Here is a 27,608-nt window from a genome sequence, read left to right on the forward strand (position 1 = left end):
CTGCACTCAGCAAGAACCCCTGAGGAGCTTGGTGGTGGCAGCAGCGGTAGGCTCCAGAGACAGCTACATCCACAGGGTGAGCCTGGGTTCTCAAAGGCAGGCGGGTCCACTCGGATGCCCCGGCACGCTCCTGCTGCTGAGGAGTCCCTAGAGGCAGCTGCACGTGCCAGTGGGTGCAGCTCCCTCCTGCGTGGCTGTGCCCGCAGCCTGGGGCTGTGACGCCGAGTCGCACATCCCAAGTCACAAGAGGGGGTTTCGAGGAAGCAGGCCAACTCTACCAAGACCTCATTACCCAAATTAGGGGAAGGGAATGGCGGGCAATCGGCTACGGCAAGCTGCTCATCTCACGTGGAAAGGGCAAGGACTCGCCCTAGGTCACGTGGCAAGTCAGAGCAGACCCAGGGCCAGAGCCAGGGCGGACCAAGCTGTCAGGATCAGCCAAGAGAACCCCAAGTCAACCCCACATCCGTCTTGCCGAGCTTCAGCCCTGGCGACCCCACAGTACGGCGTCACACCACCTGCAGGGTTTCCAAGCGTGTGGATCCTTAAGGAGAGAGACTGCCGCATCTTTCTGTCACAGAGAGCAGCTAGCTGGTAGTTTCAACCTGCTGATCCTGCAGTTCTCAGCCGAGCGCTTAACCACTGCGCCACAAGCGCCCCTTGAGCAAAGATGACCCCAAACTCTCTGCCGTTAAAGTCCCTTCTGACTCAGAGTGGCCCTTCGGGGCCAGGGTGGCACTGCCCCCTGTCCTGTGGGTTTCTGAGACTGTCACCTTGGCGGAGATGGAAAGCCCTTTCTCCTGTGGGGCAGCTGAGATTTTTCCATCTGCTGGCCTCGACGTGAGCCGCCCACTGTGTGCCGCTACACCACCCCCAGCTCCCCGAGACCAGCCTTCTGAGCGCAGAGGCGCCTTAAGAAGAAGCATCCTCTTAACCTGCGAGCACACGGACGTCCCTGGAAATCTCAAAACTGGCCTAATTTGTACGGAAAGCTGCGGAGGGGGTCACTGACCACGCCCACGCCCACAGGGAGCACTGAGGAGAAAACTCTGCCCCGTGGCTCTCCCTCCCAGAAGTCACCAGCGGCCACCAGGCCGAGCGGGCGATCCATCTGAGCAGCGGCGAGCAACAAGAGCCGGTCCCCGGAGCGCCCGTGTGCCCTCTCACGCCCTTTCCTTTGGTGGGGAGGCGTGCGTGCGGGGAAGCAGGGCTGGTGCTCCACTCTCTGGGAAAATCCCAGAGGACCGCACAGGAGGTGGAAGCGGGAAGCCATCTGTGTAGCTGTAGCGGGGGTGGGTGGCATGGGCTTGTCTCCAGCGATGACTGCTAGCAACCTGTCTTTCCATTCTCCCTACAGAAACTCCAGGCAGCAAGCTTCAGCTTCGCGTCCCAGGGGGCATGTTTGCCCAGCATCTCACAGGACCGAGGCGCCGATGGTTTGGGGAGGCTTACCAGCGCCAAGTCTGGAGAGCGAGCGAGCAAGCGAGCGAGCTTACATGGCCTCCTGAAACGGATCACTAATTAGATCACCGTGGGCAAGACACCCAGCCCTGGGAGGCTGATTCGTCCTGGCCGCAGGACTAACATTGCGTTGACTTCCTAGGGCAGTGGGGAAGACTGACTAGATCAAAGCTCTTACAGGTGCTAATTAGGGCAGTGTCCAGACACTGGGCACCCACTCTCTCGAGGGGCAGGCACCGCGGTGGAAACGGAAGGGGCGGACGGTGATGAGGAGGCCACAGCGTCCCCTGCAGGCTCCAGCAAGCTGAGCGCCCCCACAGCAAAGGTACCGATGGGATTCAAGATCTTGAAAGGCAGAGAACGAAGCTGTGATGTCCAGCCGCTGGTCTCTTGACCCAACTGTGAGAAAACAGCCACAAGCTACAGGCCGAGGCAGTCCCATACCTGCGCCACTGCGGCGGGTGCTCATGTCCGCCACGTACGTCCAGTCGTTGGTCGCTGGGTTGTACTGCTCCACGGTGCTCAGGCACTGGCGGGAAGCACCGTCGTAACCCCCAACGGCGTACAGCTTCCCTGGAACAGACAGACGTCACTGATGGGCTGCCGGAGGCGCTGGCACAGAACTAGGGTTCAGCTAACATTCCATCCCTGAGCCCCACCAAGACACTGGTCCCTCCATCTGAGTTCAGAGCCCTTTCCTCCCGGGGAGAGGGGGGACCACCTCCCCATTCCCCAATGAAGCTAAGCATCCTTCACCTTACATGTCTGCCTTCTCCTTCTTAAGCCATGGGTTCCTCAGAAGCAGCACAGAACAAACCCCTTTCCAAAGAAGTATCCCCAAATACCGGGCATGAGGCTATCTGTGGCCTAGTACCACTGAGGCTCAATAGATCCTTGCTGATGACCCACATCACATCTGCCCAGGACAAGGCCCTGGATCGATGGGAGGCTGGAGGGCCAGCTGTGCAGACGGGTTGGCAGACTTCCAAATGAAATATACTCTACAGAGACTGTTCCATGAGACCTCAAGCCCCGTCTTGATCTCACTCGCGTCAACCCCAGCAAGAGCCGCTGGTGACCATAGCAAGGTCAAAACACAGTACTTTATTTGACTTCTCCTTTTGACCCACTTAAGAGTTGTACCGGATCTTTAAAAAAAAGTTGCACCAATTTAAAATAAGAATTTTAAAAGTGAAGGGGAAATCTACGTAGACTAAGCCTCCCTCGAAGCCCCCATGACCCAACCAGGGCCGTGACCAGCCTCGCAGCGGCGCACTCTCTGGAAGGTGCATGAGGTCGCACGCGGCTAAGACTGAGCAGCTCCTCATTCCATCTCTCTGTGGATTCATTTTAAAGTTCTTCTAGGTTTTGATACTTTTCAGCTTTCATTTCGATTGAATTTCTTCTCTATTTTATTTTGTTATTGTTGTTAGCTTTTTTGTTCTTTTTTGTTTGTCTTCGTGTGGTTTGGGATATGTGAAAATCCAGGGTGGGGGCATCCACAGAGACAGTAACGGGGTTCGTGGTTGCTTGGGGCACAGCTGCTTGGAGGATGGGGGAGACGAGGGACTAATAACAAGGAGTACAAGAAAGAAGAAAATGTCCCCACTGCGATTGTGCCAAGGATTGTACAACTTTTTATGAACTATTGAATGGTATGATATGTGGATTATGTCCCAATAAAACTGTTTAAAAATAAATAGATCACAGAGAGGCACTAGTGAACGGGGAATTATCCCCTGTTCACCTGGGGCTGGTGGGGGGCTGGAACTGATCTGCAGACTCTCCTGTGACCTCTCAGGCACCTACAAGAACCCCAAGGGACCATTATCTAGTTTTAAAACTAAAATTAGTAAAAGCATTATCCAAGAGCATCCTGGGATTGAAGGTGGTCAGAGGTGGAAATATTTGGGGTTTAACATATAGACTTAGAATGCAATGCAATGGGAGAGGGGTGTGGTGTGTGTTGTTGTGGGGGGGTGTCCTACTTCAAACGGAACTCACATTTATGGGGGACCATAGGGTTGTAACTTTTATCTGTAAACTAGTGGCTCCTAAAACACTCCTGGATGGCTTAATAAACCGTGACCAAATACAAGTTCACCTGGCAGGAAGACCCAATCACCAGACAGGGGTCGTGGTTACGTGCTTTCCTAACTGTCCTAAGTTAGAAGGGGACCTTCAGGCTCGAGTGACACTCTGCCGTCAGGACTGCATCTGTACAAACGTGAAATGGCTGTCCCTCCATCGTCAACGAGCCCGTCTTGTTTCTAAGCTAGAGTCCTCTCAACTCACCAAACTGAAAGCAAGCCACCCCCACCCCTCCCCGAGCTTCACCGAAGTCAAAAGTAAGACTGACCAACGGGGCAGCTACTCTGGGCCCAGGCTACTCGGGGTGAGTGCCGCTGCTTCGCCACCACGAAGGAGGGCCCTGCAGACCTGGGAACCTTCGTCCTGCATCGTTGGAGAGCTCGGCCTACGCTCAGATCCTCACTGCCCTGGTCCTACGCAGGGCTTCTTGGCAGCCCGCAGCAAACCCAAGTCTCTCAGCGTCTGTCATTCGGAGGATGTCACCACAGTGCGGAGCTGGCGTGCGGGAGGAGGGAGCCAGAGCGGAGATTTCCACAAGGCGCCTCAGCAGCAGAGTGCACTGCAGTTCAGCTCTCAGTGGCCTACCCAAAGCTCCACCTTGGGCTCCCTGCTGCCCCGGCGTGCCCCACAGCCAAAAGAACCGCAACTTCACATGGAGTAAGAGAAGTCTGTCTGTCCCCTGTGCCACAAGACACGCTACAAGACAGTGCTTCGTGCCTCCATGGCACGAGCTCTCAGTGGCCTGTGTCTGGGAGACTGTGTCCAATTACTGCCATCAAGACACCACCTCTAAGCCTCATCACCCGGAATATCCGCCCTGCATGGGCGGAAAGTGACCCACTCCAGGTTTCTCCTGGAGCCTAGTCACAAGGAGTTGCTATTTTTAGCCCCGGGGCTATTGTTTGATATTCCTGGCCCAGGAACAGAGGGAATGGGAAGGTGGGGAGACAAAGCACTTACAGTTGGCAGACAAATCCATTTCACCTCCACCTGGAGCAGATGTCAAGAAACAATACATCCTGGCAGGAGGAGGAAATCCTTACACTCACTAAGATGACTTGTCTACTCTGTCAGACCAGCAAACCTTTCCCTGGAATGTAAGCTGCATGGAGACCAGGAGATGCACCGGGAGGCTCTTTCTTAGTAGCTAACACCTGCAGCGACACTCTCCCCAAGCACACACGTGAGTCCATATATTTGTGAGACAGAGAGAGAATGTCTATGTGCATGTCTGAGAGCACACGTGTTCCAGCTAAGTCCCACTTCAGGGTAAATTAATGAGTCAGTGTTACGCTGAAAGAATCTATTTTAGTTCACACAGATAGATATACATGGTACACTGAATGCCTATCTATTTATAAAAACCCTACCTATTCGTATTTCATGATCAGAGGGAGCCTGAAACCCATGGCTATCCATGCCCTATGGGACAGGGCAGAGCTGTCCCCTCCAGTGTCCAAGGCTGTAATCTCTATGGGAGGAGAGTGGCAGGTGGGTTCACAGCGGAGCATGTAACCACTGTGCCACCGGGTCTTCGTTGAAGAGCCGTGGGTTAGGAGTCTGACGACCTGGGCTCAGGACTCATTGTGTTACTTATTATCAGGGTGCCCTGGAGACTCAGTTTCCCCATATGAAGAAAGGAGAAATTTGAAGTCCCACCCATTTCCTTCACAAGGGTTATGGGAATAGCAAATGAGGAAAAAAATGGGTGTGGAAGCCTTTGATAAACTTCCAGGCAGGGACAACACCGGAGACACAGTATGGGAATTGTGCCCGATCTGATCCCACCTCACCGAGGCAAAACAGTAAGGGCAGGCAACAAACAGCAAGGGGAACAGAGCAACAAAGTCCCCAGGGAATACCAAAAATAGACTTTGGGGCCAGGCTTGGCACCCCATCAGACTAGACCGGAAAACACTCCCAAAGGCCAACAAAGAGACCTTGAACTAACTACAAGCTTTTCTGTCTTCTTGTGTTTTGTTTTGTTTTTGTCATTGGCTTTTTGTTGTTTTGTTTTCATTTGTTGCTTGGTATTTGCTGTCCTGTTTTTGTGCATGTTATTATCTCCACAGGTCTGTCTAAATAAGATAGGCGGGATGAACAATCTGGAGGAGAAAACTACGGGACCGATAGTTCTGGGGGGACATGGGAGAAGGGGAGGTGGGGGGGAAAGGAAGTGGTGTTAACAAACCCAGGGACAAGGGAACAACAAGTGATCCAAATCGGTGGTGAGGAGGTTAAAGGAGGACTGGTAGGGTTTGATCAAGGGTAATGTAATCAAGAGGAATTACTGAAACCCAAATGAAGACTGAGCATGATAGTGGGACAAGAGGAAAGTCAAAGGAAATAGGGGAAAGGGCTAGGAGGCAAAGGCATTTATAAAGGTCTAAATAAAGGCATGTGCATATGGATATATATTTATATTTGAGGATGGGGAAATAGATCTATGCACATAGGTTTAGTATTAAGGTAGCAGATGGACATTAGGCCTCAACTCAAATACTCCCTCAATGCATGAACACTTTGTTCTATTAAACTGGCATTCCATGATGCTCACCTTCCTGACACAATTGCGGTAGACAAAGCGGGTGCATAAGTAAATGTGGTGAAGAAAGCTGATGGTGCCCGGCTATCAAAAGATACAGCATCTTGGGTCTTAAAGGCTTGAAGGTAAACAAGCAGCCATCTAGCTGAGAAGCAACAAAGTCCACATGGAAGAAGCACACCAGCCTGCGTGATCACGAGGTGCTGAAGGGATCAGTTATCAGGCATCAAAGAACAAAACAATCAAATCATTGTGTGCTCACCTCCCTGATATGATCGCTGAAGACAAATGGGTGCGTAAGCAAATGTGGTGAAGAAAGCAGATGGTGCCCAGCTATCAAAAGACATAGCATCTGGGGTCTTAAAGGCTTGAAGATAAACAAGTGGCCATCTAGCTCAGAAGCAACAAAGCCCAACATGGAAGAAGCACACCAGCCTGTGTGATCACGAGGAGTCGAAGGGATCAGTTATCAGGCATCATCAGAACAAAAAATCATATCTCTATGAATGAGGGGAGTGCTGAGTGGGGACCCAAAACCCATCTGTAGGCAACTGGACAACCCCTTATGGAAGTGTTTCAGGGAGGAGACGAGCCAGTCAGGGTGCAGAATAGCACCGATGAAACATACAACTTTCCTCTAGTTCCTAAATGCTTCCTCCCCCCCATCCCCACTACATGGCCCCAATTCTACCTTACAAATCTGGCTAGACCAGAGGGTGTACACTGGTACAGATAGGAACTGGAAACACAGGGAATCCAGGACAGATGATTCCTTCAGGACCACTGGTGAGAGTGGCAATACTGGGAGGGTGGATTGGAAAGGGGGAACCGATTACAGGGATCTACATGTGACCTCCTCCCTGGGGGACGGACAACAGAAAAGTGGGTGAAGGGAGACGTCAGACAGTGTAAGATATGACAAAATAATAATTTATAGATTATCAAGGGCTCATGAGGGAGTGGGGAGCGGGCAGGGAGGGGAAAAAATGAGGACCTGATGCCAGGGGCTTAAGCGGAAAGCAAATATTTTGAGAATGATGAGGGCAACGAATGTACAAATGTGCTTTACACAATTGATGTATGTATGGATTGTGGTAAGAGTTCTGTGAGCCCCCAATAAAATGATTAAAAATAAAACTTCAAGGCACTGTCTGGCCAACCTTTAAACCTCACCACTCCTTCCCCCTCGCATCCCACAAGCCTTTCCAATCAAGAGCAGGGCTCTGTCGCCATCCTGCCCCGCACTGTCCTCAACCAGGGATGGAGGGCCCACCTCTCAATCCTCTCTTAGTTTTCAACATGGTCAACTCTCACCTTCACCAAATTATACTCCTGGGTTCAATCTCTGACTCTCTGTCTCCACCGTCCCCTACACCCCCTCTCAACATTTAACAGAGCTGTGAACAAGTAGCCCAAAAGGCTGGGTTTTCTCCTCTTGGAGACCACCCCCCACCCCACCAGCCACCCACCCACTCCTAGCCACCCAGCTCCACCCCGTATCAGATGTGGGGCCTTGGATCAATCGCTTCTCTTCTCTGCGTCTCAACGTTCTCCATCTGATTTATCAGGGTCCTGGCGCCCAACTCAAAGCAGTGACCAGAGGGACGGGGCTAATGTGGAGAAGCGTCGAGCAGGATGCTGAGCAGAGGACAAGGCCCACAGGTCGGGCAGGGCTTGACTGCTGCGTCCTTACCCTCCACAACGCCCACACCCACACTGCTGCGCCGCGTGTTCATCGGGGCCACAAAGAACCACTCGTTGGTCTTGTAGCTGTAGGCTTCCACCGACGCCAGGCCTGGGAGACAAGAGACGCGTAAGCATCCTCTGGCCCCAGGCCTCACCCTTCCGTGCTGGGTGAGGCTGGAGGGGGAGTCCAAAGCTGGGGTGAGAAACCCGGATGAAGGCTGGGTGCCACCACTGCCTCGTAGGTGCTCCATGGCAACTCCCTTAAACTACTGCAGGGCACCGACCTGAGGGGACACGAAGACGTGCCTCAGAGGCTGGCTTGTCACCTGTACACCATTCAGCCTGCCCAATGGGACACTGGCCCGTTGAACAGCTGAGGTGGCCTCTCTGAATCGCTACTGCAGTCAGAAAGCTGAAAACTCGCTTTCCCAGACTCCGTGGCAACCGAAGTCAGTGTGACCTGAGCACAGCCTTCGCGTCTCTGCTAGGGATGCCGTCTTCCCACCCCCGATCCTGCTTCCTTCTGCCTCGAACAAAAATGTGTTGGTCCAGAGCTAACAGGCATCTTGTGAGCAGGAGGAAAGGGACCAAGAAAAGCTGACAGGACTGGAACGTTCTTGAGCGTCTGCACCAAGTTTGCAAGTGCTGGCCTCTCAACTCTTTGTTTCATGAACAAAACAAAATCCCCTGATTGCTCAAGCCACCGTCGGGCCAGGCCAAAGCAGTTTTGGGGAGAAACAATGCTTCGCTGCTGTCTTATTCCCTGGCTTCTCAGGTTCTACTCACCAGGGGCGGTCTCCACACCAAAAACCACACTCGGTGCCGTGAAGTCGAGTCCAGCTCCTGGGGAGCCTAGACAGGACGGAGTAGAACTGCCCCCTGGGTCTCCAGGGCTGGACTCTACAGAAGTAGGCCTGCGCGCCTTGCTCCTGCAGCGGGGCTGGAAGGTTCAAGCCACTGATCTTTCTGGTTAGCCCTGAAGGCCTTAAGCGTTTTGTCACCCAGGCTCCAGGCAGCCTCAGAAGGGGCTAAACCAAACGGAACTCGCAGCCAGCCATCCGCAGTAACCCTGTCGGAGAGCAGAACTGGCCCAGTGGGAAGGGGCCAAAGGCTCGGAAATGACGAGGGGGGTGGAGACGCGCTACTAGGAGAGGTCACCAGTTTATGCAAACACAAACTGAAGGTCAGAGAAGTTAAGGACATTCTTCCTCAGCCCCCTGGGAACCAAAGGATAGCATTTTCATTTACCAGAGTCACTGTGTGTGGAGACATCTACCAGGAGATACGGGCAGAGACAAGACACTCTCTTCGAATGCAGTGTCTGATTCAAATTCTGAAGCATCAAATAGCCAGGGGCACAGAGAACTCTCTCAATGTCCTTAAGCAACTGGGCCAAGTTGTAAACTGCCGGCCTCTGTCCTTGCTGCTTCATAAATAAAACATGACAGCCTTGGCCACCCTAAGGAGGTCTGCTCTGTCCATTAGGGTCTCTGTGAGGCACAAGCAACTCGACAGCAGTGGGTTTGGTCGTTGGTTTGGGGCTGCCTCCTGAGGAGTCTTACAGTGGGCAGACTCGGGCAACTCAGTCTGAACTAGGGCTCTCCCCACCAGTGAGCCCCCGTTCCAGCCTCTGCCCAGGGAAGGGTTGAGACTGGAATCCTAAAACACCTTCCAGATAAACATGTTCTCTTTCTAAGTCTTGGGAGCAAATAGGGCCCAGGACCCAAGAAATTAGAGAAAGAACACTCTGAGTGGCGGGTCCTTCCTCACGCCGTTCGGCGCTGGAAGGCCTGGTTCTGGCGCCCAAAGCTGGGAAGAGGAGAGATACGTTCCTGAGAAGTCGTTCGGATGTGTCCCCGGCTGGGCAGTCAGGCTTGTGTCCTGGACCTACCAGTGCTCCCATCAAAGCCTCCCACTGCATAGAGCAGGTCGTTGAGCACGGCCGCGCCCAGCGTGCTCCGGCGCTCCTGCATACTGGCAATGGACGTCCACTGGTCCTTCACGCCGTCGTACACATCCACGGTCCGCACTCGCAGCGAGCCGTTAAACCCGCCCACCGCGTACACGTGGCCAGCCATGAACACCACACCTGAGGCACAGGGAAGCAAGCGTCAATGTTACCCTGAGCCGGTTACCACCTCGTGTGGGCAGGTGCCATCACGGGGCAAGGCAGGCACATGAGTAACTCGTCCCAGAGAATCATTCCCGATCTTATGTATTCCGAGTCATGAGCGGACTCCTCGGCTTTCTCATTCACTGCACACTGCTCGAATTTTGCTTGATTCAAGTGAATAACTGAGTCGACTTGAGCTCCCTATGCACATAAGAAGTGACCCTGAAAGAGGCAGCTAGAAACTGTGCAGGCTGCAAAGGGGGAGGGAGCCTGAGAGGAGACACGCACGACTCCTGTCATCAAGCAGGAAAAAGCTGGGGTGGGGTGGGGAGGGGGGAGCAGCCGCAGAACTGGGAGACGGGGCTGCTCACCTGCTCGGCACCTCCTGGAGGGCAGCTCGGCAATCTGATCCCAGCGGTCCTCCTCGAAATCATAGCACTCCACGCTGCGGATCGCCTTGGGCGCCTGGCCGCCAACCACAATCATGACCTCCAGAAAGACAAGCGGACATTAGGTGGGCTTCCCATCATCGGGAGTAAGGACTGGGTGCTCAACCCGGGGTGCTCCCACGCGGTCACGGCCGGGGTCTGTGGGTGACCTGAGATGCCACGGACAGCACAGCGTGATTTACATGAGGGCCCCGCCCCTAATCGCCAGCGGGCATGAGCCGGCAGAAGTCTAACCAGCATCTTCCCACAGGAGGACCCTCATGAAGGCTGTGCTTCCCAAACTTCCCAGCTCACAGCCATGCTGGGAGCACATGAAGCCACTCAGGGCACCTGCCACAATCTCGACGCCTTCATGGGTGGGGACGTGGGGGCGGTTATCGAATACATGCAGATACATGTTGAGAGAGCGTGCAGAATGTGGATGAGGAGGAGGGCAGAGGATATGTTACAGCTCGGGAAGCCTCGCTGCAGCGAAGAGAGAACTTGAGAACACTGCTGTGTGGTGGTTGCCACAAAGACACATTTAACGTGTGATGTCCTGGGAAGCGTGCAGATCGTACTGCTTCTGCAAGGAAATCAGAAACCACCAGGAGGTGGGGGGGAGGGGTGGAGGAGGAGACCAGGAAGGAAAGAAACTACCTGGCACTGTGTAAAGCATGCTCCTGGCACTACTTGAGTCCCTCGTCACCGAAACTGTGAGAACCAGAGCCCGACAAAATCTATCCCTTTTGGGGGGGGGGGTCCTCATAATTTCTCTCTTTTTCAGGGTGGTAATTTATGTCCCACTGCTTTTCATTGCTTGCTGTTCCTGGAAAATGTTTGTGTTTTCCTTCTCCGGAAGATCCGCACCTCCCACAGGCTTCAGCTTCCATGGGCTTACCGTATTCTCAACCCCATCAACTAATAAGAAAAGGAACCCCCAGATCTGGTGCACACACTGCCCAAGGGCCCACAGAGAGAGGGGTGGAAGAGCCTCACCCCACCCTCTGCTGGGTAAGCCCTGACAGCAGAGCGGGTTACACACTGGGCTGCTAGCCACAAGGTCTGCAGTTCTAAACCACCAGCCGCTCTTCAGGAGAAAGATGAGGCATTCTATTTCCTTAAGGACTTATTCTAGAATCCCAGTCTCAGAAACTCACAGGAGGCATTCACTGTCCTAGAGCAGCACCCTAAGTCAGAGTCACTCGATGTCAGTGTATTTGGCTTTGAATTTACCGCTCTCTTGCTCTAGGCTAGGGCAACGCTCAAATCTACTGAGGGTCACGTATCATAAGTGAATCATAAGGTCATACTTTTCATAAAACCACACAGAAATGTCATAGTAAGGGTGGTATTTCATTAAATATTTATACACATGCATGTGTGTTCTCTGTAGCATATATATACATACATACACATATACACAATTAGTTTATATACAGTATACATATTATATATAAATCATGTCATATGTGATTTATCTTCTATAATGTAAACATCTGCTATACACACACACACACACACACAAATCATTCTGCTACCCAGAATACATGCATGTGTGAATAACCAGAAGAAATATTTCATGAAACAGTACCCTTACTATGACATTTTCTGTGTGGCTCTATGACTGTGAGATGTGACTCAAATAAAAAGGAGAGCTACCGCTCCGGCTAGATCCGTTGTGCAGCATTTCCTCGCTGGAGCATCCCCATGGCCGTGAACCTTGTCACAAGTTACCTGGTATTAATAAAATTAAAGTGCCAGTGTTAGCAACCGTCCACCGATTTTAAGAGAATCCCGTAAAGCTGTGGCTGTCCTGATAACGAATCACTCTCACTCGCTGCTCTCGAGTGGAGAGATCGGAATGGAATTTCAGGTAGCCCCTACCGGGTTTCCTCTTGGCCTGTGTGCAGCCTGACGTGGCCTTGTAGCTCTTATCACGGCAAGCCGAAGTACAGCAGCGTGGGAGCACCTGCCCAGTCCTGTACTGTCCTGTTGGGTTTGAGTCCACTGTTGCAGCCACCAGGCCGCTCCATTTCGGAGAGCATTTTCCTGTTTCTCTGAGCCTGCACTTGACCAAGAATGAGGTCCTTCTTCAGGGACCAGTCCCTCCTGATAAGGTGTCTTCAGCACCGACTCACCCTCCAAACCCAGGCTCGCGGCCATGGAGTCAATTCTGATTCGTAATGAGCCTGGAGAACAGGGTAGCGCTGCCCCTGTGAGTTTGCAAGACTATAGCTCCTTATGGGAGTGGAAAGCCTGCTCTTCTCCTGTGGAGCAGCTGGGGGTTTCAAACTGCTGACGCTGTGGTGGGCAGCCCAAAGCATAACCGCTATGCCACCGGGCTCGCCTCTGACTCACACTGGTGGTTCTCCAACGTTAGTGCGCATCAGAATCACCAGCAGGACTCGCGAGAACTCAGCGTCTTGATGCGCTCGGGCTGAGCCCTGGTGACGCAGTGGTTAGAGCCGTGCTGCTCACTGAAGGGTGGGCCCTTAGAACCAGCCGCTGCTCTGTGCCCCCTTCCCCAACGCTTGACACAGCCCAGGAAATCCACTTCCGCTCTTCCCGCAGGCCACTAGGAGTCAGAATTGACTCGACGCCAGTGGGTTGGGATGGTTGGTCTGGAGTAGAGCCTGGGAATTGCATTCCTAGCAAGTTTTTCCGAGCGATCCCAACGTGAGGCTGGCGCTCTTGTTCTGAGACCCGGGCTTGGAGAACCCCTGACTTAGCACACCATTTGTCAAAAGCTCTTGCACCACTGACCAGGTTTGCTCTCGACTTCCCCAGCGGATAGCTTAAGAGCGCGGGGTGATCATCGGAATCTGTGTGAGCACCCCAGAGCGCACGCCGCCCGTGACCATTGTCGACGGCTTGGGGAGGCACAACCAGGGCTGACCGTCACTGCTCACAATCCGTTCCTTATCCCCCCAGGAGCCCCTTGCAGGCTCACTCACGGGGCACCTGCTAATCCACAGCTGCCAGCCGAATGTGAGGGACCAGGTTCCCAGATTCAAAACTCAGGCCTGCCTTCTGGAGAATCCCAAAGGCAAGCAGGACTCAGCGTGCTGCTGCTGCTGCGACTTTCAGAGCTCCGAGGGGCCCCTGCTCTGTGTCAGAGCAGCCGTTTTGGAAGGGAAAGGGCGGCTGGATTCTACATGACTTCCCATTTGTAATTCTTATAGAAGCATCCGTGAACGGCTGAAGAGGCTAATGAGCACATCTCGCTGACTGCAGGCAAGGCCCCGTTGATCTGCCAGGGCGGCGTGACTCAGGCTGCATTCACAGCTCACCGACGGTGCCGTGTGCTTGCAGACCAGACCAAAGGCAGACTAGTGAGCGGGCTTGCTCTGAAAGGCGATTCTTGGGACTGAGTAAGAATAAAACCAGCTTTTAGTTTCCTTCTATGACTTCTTCAGCCACCCCACCAACCCACGGGACGCCTGCTGTTGCCTCCACCGGGACCCCACCCACCCCACCCCCGCTTTCCGATCCCTCTGCTGGCACACCTGCGACCTGGCAGGAGGACCCCTGCTGGGGCACTGATGGTAGGTGGGGGGGGCTGGGGGGGACACATGATCTGACCAGCCACTCCGCTCCGTGGGAGAAGACGTGGCAGTCAGCTTCCCTCAAGATTACAGCCTTGGACACCCCATGGGGGGCGTTCTGCTCCGTCCAGAGGGCCACTTTGAGTCAGAACAGGGACTCAACAGCAATGGGTCTGGGTTCTATTTCCGGTCTCAGTTTACCTGTCACTTTCTCCAAGCAGGTTTCTCTGATCGCCACGTCTGCGTCACATGTCCCTCCTCTGGGCTCCTGCATGTCCCAACCCCGACCCCAACCCCAACCCCCATTCTCCAGTGGAAGCCACGCTCCGATTGTGCTGTGACGTGTCTTTCCCCCTTCTGGACAAGGAGCCTGCGGGGGCTGAGCGCACCTTCCTCCGTCACCAAGACAACCCCAGAGCCTCGCGGAGCCCAGAAATAGGGAATCCAGATCTCTGTTCATTTTCCACCTGCTGAGATTTGCACTGCCACCCCAGATAGGAGGAATCAGAGTCTACCTTTTTAAAATGCCGCCTCTGGAGGCATCACCTGGAGAAGCCAGGTTAAAATGCGGAGTGGGAGGCCTATGTCTGGGTGGAGAGCAGGCTTCTCAACAGGGAACCAGAGGGGACGGATTCAAAGCTCTAGTAAAAAGTGAGTGGGAGGTGCAAAGAACGCAATGTACAGAGCACACGAACGCGGCCGAGTGTCACTGCCTTTGTTTGAAACGAGTTAGAAAACCAAATTACAATTCTGGGAACAGTGCAGAACGCAAATAAACACTGTAAAAAGAGAAAGAGCGCTTTCCCCAGCCATCTCACGCCCCACGGGGAAGGTCGCTTATTCTTTGCACAGGCTACCTGACTTCTCCTACAAACTTACAAGAAAAAAGCTTTCAGGGTACCTCAAGATGATGCCCCAGAAACCTTCTGCCACCCGGGGTGAGGAGGCCACAGTCCTGCCAAGAAAGCCCGCCAGGCCCCTCAGCATTTTCACAGTGGCAGAGACTGGCCATCTCAGAAGTGTAACACGTGTTTTACAGTGAGTAAATCTGTCTACATGAAAAGTAGAAAGACAAAAACAAGAGAGGGCATGGTTTTCAAAACAAATTTGCGATTGAATTCATACAACCACCAGTAAGAGACCCATGTTAACATTCAAGACGTGTACCAGGACGGAGCAGCTTTAACAGCGAGGTTCTGTGGGGTAGGACGATCGATTTCTGAAAACGGGAAGCCAGTGGTGAGCAGCAGGAGCAGCAGGCATCCCGTCTCCCTCAGAGGCGCAAGAAAGCAGATGTTTTACCCCAGCATTGTGAATGAGGGGGAGTGTGGGGTGGGGACCCAAAGTCCATCTCTAGGCCACTGGACATCCCCTTACAGAAGGGTCACGGGGAGGAGACAAGCCAGGCAGGGTGCGGTGTAGCGACAATGAAACATACAACTTTAATGCTTCTTCCCCACGCTATGGTGACCCCAATTCTACCTTACAAATCTAGCTAGACCAGAGCATTTACATGGATGGGTACAGAAAAGAGCTGGAAAAACAGGAAATCCAGGACTGATAAAGCCCTCAGGACCAATAATGAGAGCAGCCATACCAGGAGGGGAAGGGGAAGGTGGAGGGAAAAAGGGGAAACTGATCGCAAGGATCTACATATAACCCCCTCCCTGGGGGGTGGACAACAGAAAAGTGGATGAAGGGAGACATTGGACAGTGTAAGACATGAAAAATTATAATTTATAAATTATCAAGGGTTCTTGAGAGAGAGAGAGGGTGGGGGAGGGAAGCAGAAAAATGAGAAGCTGATATGAAGGGCTCAAGTAGAAAGCAAATGTTTTGAAAATGATGATGGCAACAAACGTACAAATGTGCTTGACACAATGGATGGATGGATGGATGGATGGATGGATGGATGGATGGATGGATGGATGGACTGTGATAAGAGTACGAGCCCCCAATAAAATGATTTTTTAAATTTTTTTAGGGCAGGTGTTCCTTTTGTGTTCATCATGCAGGGCCCCCCAAAAAGGGGGATGGGACAGGAATTTCCCATCTTGAACACTAACAAATGCTTGTTTCCATGGATACCTGATCACAGAAATCAGTTCAGCCAAAATGAGTGTTTCCCAAAGTCTGCATGCATTACATCTCTGACATTCTAAACTTCAAGACAGAAGACTTGAGTGATTACCTCCTGCTAGCCTCAGTTTACATGTCTCGAAACCCACCTGCAGGGAGGTAAATACCAAAACTCCACACTCATTGCTGCCACCAAGACGATCCAACCCAGAGCAACCTGGTACAGGCAGGATAGAACTGGCCTCTTGGGCTTCCAAGACTGTAACTGTACAGGAGTAGAAAGCCTCATTTTCTCCTGAGGAGCCACGGTGGATTCAAACTGCTGACCTTGTGGTTAGCAGCCTAACAGATAACCAGGACAACATCAGGCTCCACACCTCTCGCCCCAATGCATCCAAGCTCTGTGATGCCTTTAAAGAAATGACTGCGTCAATCAGTTTATTTAATAATCACCATGTGCATTGACTGGAGAAAGACAGGGCTTTCCTGTAACTCCTGTCAAGAGTCCCAGTCTCATAAACTCACAGGGCAGTCCCACCCTGTCCTAGAGGGTCACTGTGGACCAGCATCGACTGGATGCCAGTGAGTTTGGGTCCTTTAAATTTACATTTATCCTTCAAGGTAACCCCAAGTAAGAACTAGCCATCACAATAGAACTGTATGGATTAACAACTAGGCTGCATTGAACATATTAAGCCCTCTCAAGAACTGAAATGGACTTGGGAGTCTTGCTGGGCTCTACAGGATCCTAATGTATCTCCAGGATCCCAATTGTAATCTCATTCGTCACTGCGATGGCTGATGGAGGTGGCAGAAGTTCTGGGGAATGGAGCATTCTGGTCAACAGAACATGAGTGAGCCAGACCACAGTAGGCAGTGGCTCTCAGACACCTACCAAGAAACACTCTCATTCTGGAGATTCAAACAGTCATCGACTCAAGGGAGACTAGTCAGACGGAGCAAAAGCTACTTGAAGCCAAGGGATGGAATTTATCTTACTGCTGGTATTAACGAGACAATTTTTCATAAATGGGAAATTCTCTCTCTCTCTCTCTCTCTCTCTCTCTCTCTCTCTCTCTCTCTCTCTCATAGCTGTGATTCTGGTCCCTTCAGTGTGACTGCAGCAAGCATGTGGACGGTTCTCACTGAGAGCCAGCAGGTGCCAGGGCCTGGCCAGGGGGAAGGGCAGTCAGTGAACAGAGCAGGAATTTCAGCCCCGTGGGGCTCGGGGCCCTTAGCCTGGCCTCGGGACCGCATAAGCACTAGAAGCTCCACGGAGGGTGAACATCACCGTCGAAGAACCACCCGGGCTCTGCACACGTATGTCCAAACCCTCTTCTGTGGCCGGCATGCTGGGCAGATGGCAGGCCCAGCCAGTCGGTCCCTCGGGCCAGGGCAGGAAGCAAGAGTCTCTCTTACCCTGGTGCGTGGGGCCGCGGGGCTAACGCCAAGACTTCATTCATCCGAAGGAGCAGGTCGAGGTGGATCCAGAAGACTTGTCCAGGCAGGTTCCCGAACAGCAGGTGGTCTAGGCACATACTGACAGCCAGGGTGCCGAGTCGGGGGTGGGCGAGGGGGGGGTTCTGAGAACCAGGAAACATGGAGGCCAGGGCCCAGTGGGAAAGACGAGTGGAGGGAAATGGGCTTTTGAGTTGAATGCTCCTGAGCTCAAATATCAGTCCAATCAATTAATTGCTTATAAGGCCTTATTTCCATCATCTATCACATCAGGAAAACAGGGTATTTCTCATATGAGTACCAAGAGACTTGAGAAATATAAAGCACTTGGCACAGTAAATAACCCGCTACCATCAAGGAAATTCTGACTCCTAGTGACCCGGTCGGTACAGGGTTGCTGACACTTTAAATCTGTATTGGAGCAGACAGCCTCAGCTTTTTCCCTGGAAGTGACTGGTGGGTTTGAACCGCTGACCTTGCAGTTAGCAGCCCTGCTCAGCCCAGTGCCCAACCCACTCCTCGTTTGGTAAATAGCGCAAGTAAATAAATTGTCAAAGCAGTGCAGACTCAATAGTGACCCTACAGGACAGGTAGAACTGCCCCTGTGGGTTTCCGAGACTGTGACACTTCTCGGGAGTAGAAAGCCTCCTCTTTCTCCCACAGAGCAGCTGGTGGATTCGAAATGCAGACCTTGTGATTAGCAGCCCAACGCGTAGCCACAACGCCCCCGGAGCCCCCACAAGTAAATGCTAGCTTGTATCACTCGATCAACACCCTCATATGATTACTTAGAACAGTTGCAGAAAAAGCAGCCCCCAAATCATGGTAGAAAGTAAGCTTTGGGGAGCTGTGAATGGGAGGGTGACTGCCACGGCCTCCAGGGATGAAGTGGGGTTGTGCCAGGGTATCGGCTAGATCCGTGCAGAGGACCAAGATGGAAGTGCCTGTCCAGGGGCCTGGTACAGGGAGGGGTCACTCCTGGCTCCCACGCCAACAGACTCTGCTTCCTACACCCACTGAGTTCTGGGCGCAGGACAACATGACTCAGGAGGAAGCTGCCCAGCTCCAGCCAAAATGGCTCAGAGTCATTTTTTAAAGAGGAATGACAGCGCAGTGTGGCGGGTTCCGTTCATTTCCAAAAGGTTCATTTGCATATTCCTGGAACCTCATTTCTATATTGCCATCTTTGGAACTGAGCAACGTAGGAGTGTTCTGAGTGACTGGGAGAAGGTGTCTGGTTGTCCATAGCAACCAGGCCCCAGGGAAAGCGCTGGGTGGTGTGCGTGGGAGCCAAGACAATGCCATTAGCTGTCCTGTCCTGAATGTGTCCCTACGACCTGTGCAGACACAGCTTGGGGCGGGAAACATCCTTATTCACCTCTGCAGCTATCTCAGAGCACACTGATAGTCCTTGCAAGGAAGGGACTTAGCTACAAGCAGATTCACGGCTGAGTTTTGCTGAGAACAGTGCAAACCTCTCTCCATCCATGTGATTCTGAAAGTCTGCTCAGTCAGAAGACAAGCTGGGCTGGATTCGTGAAAGTTCAAGCTCACCTGCCCTTAGACTTCCTGTGACTACTTCTCCAACTAGCTCAACTCTCGCCTCATTTCTCCTCTTCCCCCACTTTTTTGGCCATTTGTATATTTCCTTCTTAGTTTCTTGGGGTGACATCTGAAAATTGTAAATCCCAAAGGGGGCAGAATCTGGTTTCTTTCTATACCGTACCCAGCTGGGATTTCCCACGAAACTTGGAAGCAGTAGACCAGAAGCACAGACCCCGAGTCAGTCGTTCTGCACAAATTCCTCTGCTTAGCTGGCTAGTCGCTGTGTTTAGCTTTGTCCACATTTTGATACCCCGCGCTAGCACCCTGCCCTGCTTCTAGCAAATAAAACATGGCAGAGCTCATGAAGCATCACTTGCGAGGTCAGGTTATACGAAGATGGCAGCTGCAGCCTGGGGCTCTCTTACTCCTTGGCTCCTGAGTCGTTCACTCTGGCAGAAGCCACGGGGAGAAGAGAGCCTTCTACTTGTGGTGAGCACATCTGAGCAGCCTGGAGAGATGACTATACAGTAAGACACAGAGTCCTGCCAGCTCCCACAGAAGGGAGTTTGGAATCGAATCTTTCTCCAAACAAGCTTTAGATAAGTGCAGTCCCTATCAACTTGGCTGTAACTTGAGGTGACACCCTTGCTGAAAAGACTCAGCTAAGCCCCTCATAAGATTCCTAACCCACAGATCCTGTGAGATCACCAATGTTTGCTCTATTAGGCCACCAACCGGAGGGCCCTTTGTTACGCAGTCATAGACAAGGAAACATAATGAGTAGGTGACCTAATCCAACAGCCAATGTCCTTAGCTGTACAATGGGAGTCATTACAAGGATACAAACAGCCAGGACAAAAATCCTGAGGTGAGAACTGCAAATCACCTAGCCAGGTGCTTGACCTGTAGTAAGAACTCCCGAAGTAACGGAGATCTGCTATTGTGGAGATGACCATCACTGGGGAGTGGGCTCTAGAGCGGTGGGTCTCCACCTTCCCAATGCTGAGACCCTTACGGACCATTCCTCGGGTGGTGGGGACCCCCAAGCATAACATCATTTTCCTTGCTAGTCATCACTGTCATTTTGCTACTGTTATGAATCGTCATGTAAATATCTGCTCTGCAGGATGGATTTTCATTGTTACAAATGGAACATAATTAAAGCACAGCGATGAATTGCAAAACAATATGTAATTATATATTGTGGAATATTTCTTTTTAATGACAAATAATTGAGATTTTATCTTCAAGCACGGTGTAGCATGGGTAAGAGTCTTCACGCAGGGTACTACTCATAGGTGGACGTATCTGTATGTGGGCGGACCCACCTGGAGACTGAGAGGTGCAGTATCTCAGTTCCTAAGACCCTGTGAAAGGGCCATTCGACCGCCAAAGGGGTCGCAACCCACAGGTTGAAAACCGCTGGTTTAAAGCAGACTTCCAGTGTGCCATTCAGCCCTCAACACAAGTCCTCATGCTGTTACTCACGAACAAAGGAAATGACTGAATCTCCATTTTCTGAAGCATGCAAGCCTTCAGTGTTGTTATGCAGACAGAATCCTGCTATAAAGTGCTCAGCACTTGGATGCCATTACTGTCATTCCGCAGACCAGCTGTGCTTGTGTCAGCAGCGGCAATGAAGCTTTGGTGACAAGGGCAATGGCCCAGAGAAGAAACGTGGCACAAGGAGCAAATTGCTCTAATTGGCTACTGGGGTGTGAGCCAGGCATCTCGACCAGCTCCGGGACGTTCATCCCCACAGACATCTCGGCCCAGGCCTCAGCTCCAGCAGAAAGCTCTCCCTCACTCTTCATCCCTCTCAGTGCTCCTGGAACATCTGTGGTAGCGTCGTCGTTTCACATATCTACCAATCGTACAAGAATCCCTCAGGGCAGGGACCAAGCCAGATGAGCTCTTACGGCTCCAGCACATAGCCTGGTGCCTGGCAATCAGGCCTTCTCTGTGCAAGCGTGCTGGGTGGATGGATGAACAAGCGTGTGGGTGATCATTTATAGCTTATTGCTTTTTCAAAAAAAAAATCTAAGTGCCTTTGTGGTAGTTACATAATCTGGTATCAATTTGAGGATTAAGAGTGTAGGGGTGGAGTCTAGCCTGTCAATCAGATCGTAGCCAATGAGACCTCTGTGTGGGCATGGCCTTCCCCTGAGGATTCTGGGAACTCCTGTATTTTCCTCCTTGGAGGCGGGAGACACTCTCTCAGCTCACTCACTGCAAGACATCCCTCTGGAGAAGACACATGGAGAGGCTGATAGAGCCAGACCTCTGGAGCAGGAAAAGCCACCGGATTTACAAGACTTCCCACCCACTGGCCTGTGATCTTCCTGCGTTCACCATCGTTGCAAGTGTTTTGGGGAGTCTGAAGAGGACTTTATAGATTGGTATCAGACATAAGGGCTAATATCAGACTGATGCACTTGATCTGGACTGGGCTGGGATGGTTTCTCAATATTCAACTGCTCTTGTCTATAAAGCTCTTTCTTATACACATGAGTGTCGATGGATTTGTTTCTCTAGTCGACCCAGACTAAGACAGCCTGATAACCCTTTCATCTCCCAGGAACAGACCGTATCCGTTCATTCAACACCAGACTTCAGTGCTGAGCCAAATGCTCTCGAGCTGATCTACAGCAGTAACGCAGAAGGCGTAGCATTGCGACGTGGCTGGATTGATGGTTACCCGAGGGCACGTTAGGGGAGGGTCTGGAAATGGGGAATCGACATCAATGGCTAGAAGGAAGGCAATGTTTCAAAGTTGATTGTGGCCATGAATGCACAACCCTTTCTGATATGACTGAACTATGGAATTGTACGTGTTAATTATAGCTCAATGCAGGGTTGCGGGGGGTTTTTTAAGTGACCTCCCACCCCCGTCCAAAAAAAGGAGGATATAAAGTACGAAGTAAATCCTTGCTGCATCCATGTGGAAAACACATGTGAATGCTGACAAGCATGGGAAGTAAAAAAGTAAATGTGATGTGCACAGAACTAAAGCTTTAAGAGGTTATTTCTTCTTTTAAAATGTTGCCTCTATTCATAAAACTAAGACAGAAGCTTTCTTGGAGTCTTGGTCCAGACTGTGAGCTGGAGGCCTGGTTCCAGGGCAGCTCTACCGCATCCTGCCACTCTCCGGCCCTTCCCAGAGGTGGATCCAGCCTCCTGCCTATCTGCAGGGCACATTACGCATACCCAGAATCTCAGGCGACCAGGACCTGTCCTCAGGGTTAAGTGTGAGGGCAGAGTAGTGAGTGAAGCAGCAATGCTGGGCTTCTATGGCTCCTTGGCTCATTTCCCACAACATCTCTAGCATCACACAAGCTAACAACAAGCAGCACTATGCTGGCTGTTTCAGGAGACTATGCTGATTTGAAAGATCCTATAGACAAACTATTGAGTGATGCAGGAAGCACCGTGAGAAGATGGAAAGAATAAAGTCATTGTACCAAAAAGAACTAGTCGACAGTCCACCATTGCAGGAGGGAGCCTATGAGCAAGAACCAATGGTGCTGAAGGAAGAAGTTACACTGCACTGAATGCATTAGCCAAAAGCAAGACTCCAGGATTTGATGGGCTACCAATTGAAAGGCTTCAGAAAGGTGAAGAAGCAGTGGAAACTCTCACTCATCTATGCCAGGAAATTCTGAAGACAGCTACCTGGCCAACTGACTGGAAGAGATCCATATTTGTGCCCATTCCAAAGACAGGAGCCCCAAAATAATACTCAGACTATGGAACGATATCATTGATATGGCATGCAAGTACAATTTTGCTTAAGATTATCCAAAGTTTGCAGCAATACATTGACAAGGAACTGCCAGGGGTTCGGGTGGATTCAGAAGAGGATGTGGAACAAGGGCTATCATTACTGATATCAGACGGATCTTGGCTGAAAGCAGAGAACACTAGAAAGACGTTTACTTGTGTTTCACTGACTGTGCAAAGGCCTTGCACTGTGTGGATCATAACCAACCTTGAGAAGAATGGGAACTGCAGAACACTTCATTGCGCTCACTTGGAACTTGTGCACGAATCAAGAGGCAGTTGTGGGAAGAGAACGAGCGAATAACTGCATGGTTTAAAAATCAAGAAAGCTGTGTGGCAAGGTTGTTCCTGTCACACTTGTTCAATCTGTATGTTGAGCAAATTATCAGAGAAGCTGGCCTGTATGAAAAGTGTGGCATCAGGATTGGAGGAGGGCTTATTAACAACCTGCAATATGCAGCTGACACAACCCTGCTTGCTGAAAGGGAGGAGCAATTGAAGCACGTGCTGAGGAAGATCAAGGATTGTAGCCTTCAGTATGGATGACAACTCACTGGAAGGATGCACAAAGTCCTCACAACTGGACCAAGAGGTAACATCATGATCAAGGGAGAAGAGGTTGAGGTTGTCAAGGATTTTGTCTTACTTGGATCCACAATCAATGTTTATGGAAGCAATGGTCAATAGATCAAAAGACATATTGCATTAGGTAAATCTACTGCACAAGACCTCTTTAGAGTACTGAAGAGCAAGGACATAACTTTGAGGACGAAGGTGCACCTGAATCAAGCCATGGCATTCTCCGTTGCATCATATGCATGTGAACGTTGGACACTGAATAAGGAAGACCATAGACAATCAATGCATTTGAACTGTGGTTCTGGAGAAGAATATTGAAAGTACCATGGACTGCTAAAAGGACAAACTGATCTGTATTGGGAGAAGTATGGCCAGAGTGCACCTTAGAAGCAAGAATGGCAAGACTTTATCTTATATACTTTGGACATGCGGTTAGGAGAGACCAGTCCCCAGAGAAGGACATCATATTTGGTAATGCGGACGGGTGGCACAAAAGAGGAAAGTCCTCAACAGGCTGGACCGACACAGTGCTGTGCAGCAATGGGCCTCGGCACAGGAACAGTTGTGAGGATGGCCCAGGACCGTGCAGTGCTCCATTCTGTTGTGCAGAGGGTCACTATGGGTCGGCACTGCCTCAGTAATACCTAACAACAACAACATGCTGATTTCCAATTCTTGGCCAGATGGTGCTTAATAGGGAGTTATTGGGGGACACAGCTATAGTTCTAGAACTCATCATTCACGGCTTCCCAGAGCCACAGATAGCTCCTGTCCCAAGAGGAACCCCTCTGCACCACCATGGTCACTGGAGGTTAGCTGTCCTGTTGGGGAGAGCTTTTACGGTTGTGTGGAAGCTCCGTCATTGGCCATTGGCGATGCTGCGTCCTTGGCCGAGACTCTGCTCCAAGGAGTTCTGGAGAACCAGCCAGTGCTGAGTCGGATCAAGACTCAAGACGTAGTGGGATGCTGCCTGTGGTGCTGTACTGCTGAGATGCCTGCTCTTGTCATCGCTGTTGAACTGCAGGTACCACCTGGAATAGTGCCCGCGTGGTCAGGGTGCGTGTGCAAGATCCATCCACTGAGGGCTGCTGAGCGGCATCACAGAGGACCTGACTGGAGAGGCTTTTCCCGTGATCGGTGTCATTAACAGTCACCGTACTGAGTTCGCATTCTTACGATGTCAATTTCTCCCTTCTCCCAGAAGAATTTAGGTACTCAACACAATCCACAATCTCCACAGGCTTCTGTTGGTAGAAACTGGCAACCTGATTCTAAAACGTACATGGAAATGTAAAGAACCTGGAAGACTCACAACTTTGAAGAAGAACAAAACTTTGGGGGGAAAATTCCATTATCTTTTCATTTCATTTTTCACAAGTGTCTGTAGACCCTTTGTACAGTCAATTATTTACAACAAAGAAGTCAAGGTAACATGATGGAGAAAGGTTCCTAAGACATTATGTGGAACAACTGGATATCCACATGTAGAATAAATGAACCCTGAGCCTTCATGTACCATGTTCAGGGGGAAAAAAAATCTTAAAATGTATAACACACACACACACATATATATATACATATATATTTGAAACTTAAATAACACACACACATATATATATATTCGAAACTTTGAAGCTACTAGAAGAAAGTACAGGGGAAATTTTATGACCTTGGATTGGGCAAAGATTTTTTTTTAGATCGCATACAAAACATACAAGCCATTACAGAAAAAAATTGACACACGGAACTTCATTACAATTACATATTTTAATGCTCTTCCAAAAGATGATGCTAAGAAAAAGAAGTAGCAAGACATAAATTGGGAGGAAATATTTGTAAAATATATGTCTGATACAAAGGTGTACCCAGAATATATACAACAAAAAGTCTTACAAACCAATGAAAGTTAAGTGGGCAAAAAATCTGAACAGACGCTCCACCAAAGAAGAAATATGGATGGTGAATAAGCACACACCAAAGGAAAGGCTCAGCATCATCAGTCACTAGAGAAGCGCAAGCTAAGACCACAATGAGCTGTCACCACATCCCTACTGGAATGTCTAAGACATAACAAAATAGATAATCAATTTTCTGATTGAGGATTTAGACTGATACTAGTACAGTGCTGATGAAAATTCATAATGGTACTGCCATCATGAAAACCCGTTTTAAGAAACAATTTCCTTTTTTAAAATCATTTTATTGGGGGCTCATAAAATTCTTAACACAATCCATACATACATCCATTGTGGCAAGAACATATGTACTTTTGTTGCCATCAACATTCTCAAAACATTTGCCTTCTACTTGAGCCCTTAATATCTGCTGCTCATTTTCCCCCTCCCTCCCCACTCCCCCCTGGGACCTCATGAACCCTTCATCACTCATAAATTATTTTGTCATATGTTTCACTGTTTGACGTCTCCCCTCACCTTCTTCTCTGCTGTCCCTCCCCCAGGGAGGAGGCTATACGTAGATTCTTGTAATCAGTTCCCTTTTTCTACCCTACATTCTCTCCACCCTCCAGGCATCGCCACTCTCACCACTGGTCCTGGATTTCCTGTGTTTCCAGTTCCTATCTGTACCTATGTACATCCTCTGGTCTAGCCAGATTTGTAAGGTAGACTTGGGATCATGATAGTGGGGGGAGGGGTGGAGGAAGCATTTAAGAACTAGAGGAAAGTTCTATGTTTCATCGTTGCTACCCTGCACGCTGACTGGCTCATCTCCTCCCCACAACCCTTCAGTCAGTAAGGGGGTGTCTGGATGACTTTGAGTCTCCACTGTGCACTCACCCACATTTACAATGATACGATTTTTTGTTCTTTGTTGCTTGATACCTGATCCCTTCGACAGCTCGTGGTCACACAGGCTGGTGTGTTTCTTCCATGTGAGCTTTATTGCTTCTGAGCTAGATGGCCACGTGCTTATCTTCTAGCCTTTAAGACCCCAGACGCTATATCTTTTGATAGCCAGGCACCATCAGCTTTCTTCACCACATTATTTATGCACACGTTTGTCTTCATTGATCTATCAGGAAGGTGGGCACCCATTGATATGATTTTTAGTTCTTTGATGTCTGATAACTGGTCCCTTCTACACCTTGTGGTCAGACAGGCTGGTGTGCTTCTTCCATGTGGGCTTTGATGCTTCTCAGCTAGATGGCCACTTGTTTATCTTCAAGCTTTTAAGACCCCAGATGCTATATCTTATGATAGCAGGCACCATTAGCTTTCTTCACCACATTTGCTTATGCACACGAAGAAACAATTTCTTAACAAATTAAATATATACTTACTATAAAAATCAGAAACTCCACTACAAGGGATTTACTCAAGAGAAATTAAAATATCTGTTCATACAAAAACCTTAGCATATGTGTACAGCATGTGAATGTTTATAGCAACTTTATTTTTAATAGCACCAAACTGGAGATAATCTAAATGGCTATCAACTACTGGAATCTATAAACAAATTATGGTACATCCATAGAATACCACCCAGCAATAAAAAGGAATGATTTCCTGATATACGCAATAGCATGGAAAACTTTCAAAAGTATTATGCCAAGGGAAAGAAGCCAAATGCAGACGACTATATACTGCATCATTCTATTGATATGACATTCTGGAAAATGCAGAAGTATAATCAGGAATTCAATCCATGGGTGCCAGGCACTGGAAGCAGAAAAAGAGTACTGACTAGAAAGGGGCACAGGGCAACTCCGGAAGAGATTGAAATATTCTGTGTTTTGAATGGGGTGGCAGTTGCATGACTGTGTGTAATTATCAAAACTCAAGTTAGATCTCTAGAAAGGGCAATTTTACTGTGGGTAAATTTGTATACTTCAGTAAAACGGAATTTAAATCTCAACTCCACTAAAATCTGTTCCTTGGGAGAAAATGTATTACAAAAGATTGAGTTTACGTTTTGGAGGGAGACAGAGTTCAGTTCGATTGTCAGCTCTGTGCCTACTGATTGTCTATCTGGTAAGTTCCTTACTTCTCAGAGCCTGAGTGAGGACTCAAACAAGACGTCCTCGCTGTGATTTAGAAATACAATAATCGAGTGACCATTTCCTGAGCACACCCCAATTCCTCAAATCCCCAGTGCATTTTACTCACTAGCTTAAAGTGCCTAAACAAGAGCGACAAAGGTACAGTTTGAGACATAGGTCAGACAGAACAACCTTAAATCCTTCCGGGGTTTAAAACAGGAGACCCATGAGGCGAAGAACAGAGATCCCCACCCCTCTCACCCCCAACCTTCAGCAGATTCACAGGAAGCCCAGGTTT

General features: G+C 50.2%; 1 protein-coding gene across 1 annotated transcript in view; it reads right to left on the reverse strand.

The window, feature by feature from the left end:
- KLHL3 (kelch like family member 3) overlaps positions 1-27,608 on the reverse strand; it is a 137,373-nt gene that overhangs the window by 13,564 nt on the left and 96,201 nt on the right. The window contains exons 9-12 of the mRNA XM_075541593.1: positions 10,268-10,385; positions 9,675-9,872; positions 7,791-7,892; positions 1,906-2,034 (exon numbers count right to left, since the gene is read on the reverse strand). Of these exons, the coding sequence (XP_075397708.1) occupies positions 1,906-2,034; positions 7,791-7,892; positions 9,675-9,872; positions 10,268-10,385 (547 nt within the window). The remainder of the gene's footprint in view (positions 1-1,905; positions 2,035-7,790; positions 7,893-9,674; positions 9,873-10,267; positions 10,386-27,608) is intronic.

The sequence above is a fragment of the Tenrec ecaudatus genome, chromosome 2, assembly GCF_050624435.1.
Source record: "Tenrec ecaudatus isolate mTenEca1 chromosome 2, mTenEca1.hap1, whole genome shotgun sequence".
Classification (NCBI taxonomy): domain Eukaryota; kingdom Metazoa; phylum Chordata; class Mammalia; order Afrosoricida; family Tenrecidae; genus Tenrec; species Tenrec ecaudatus.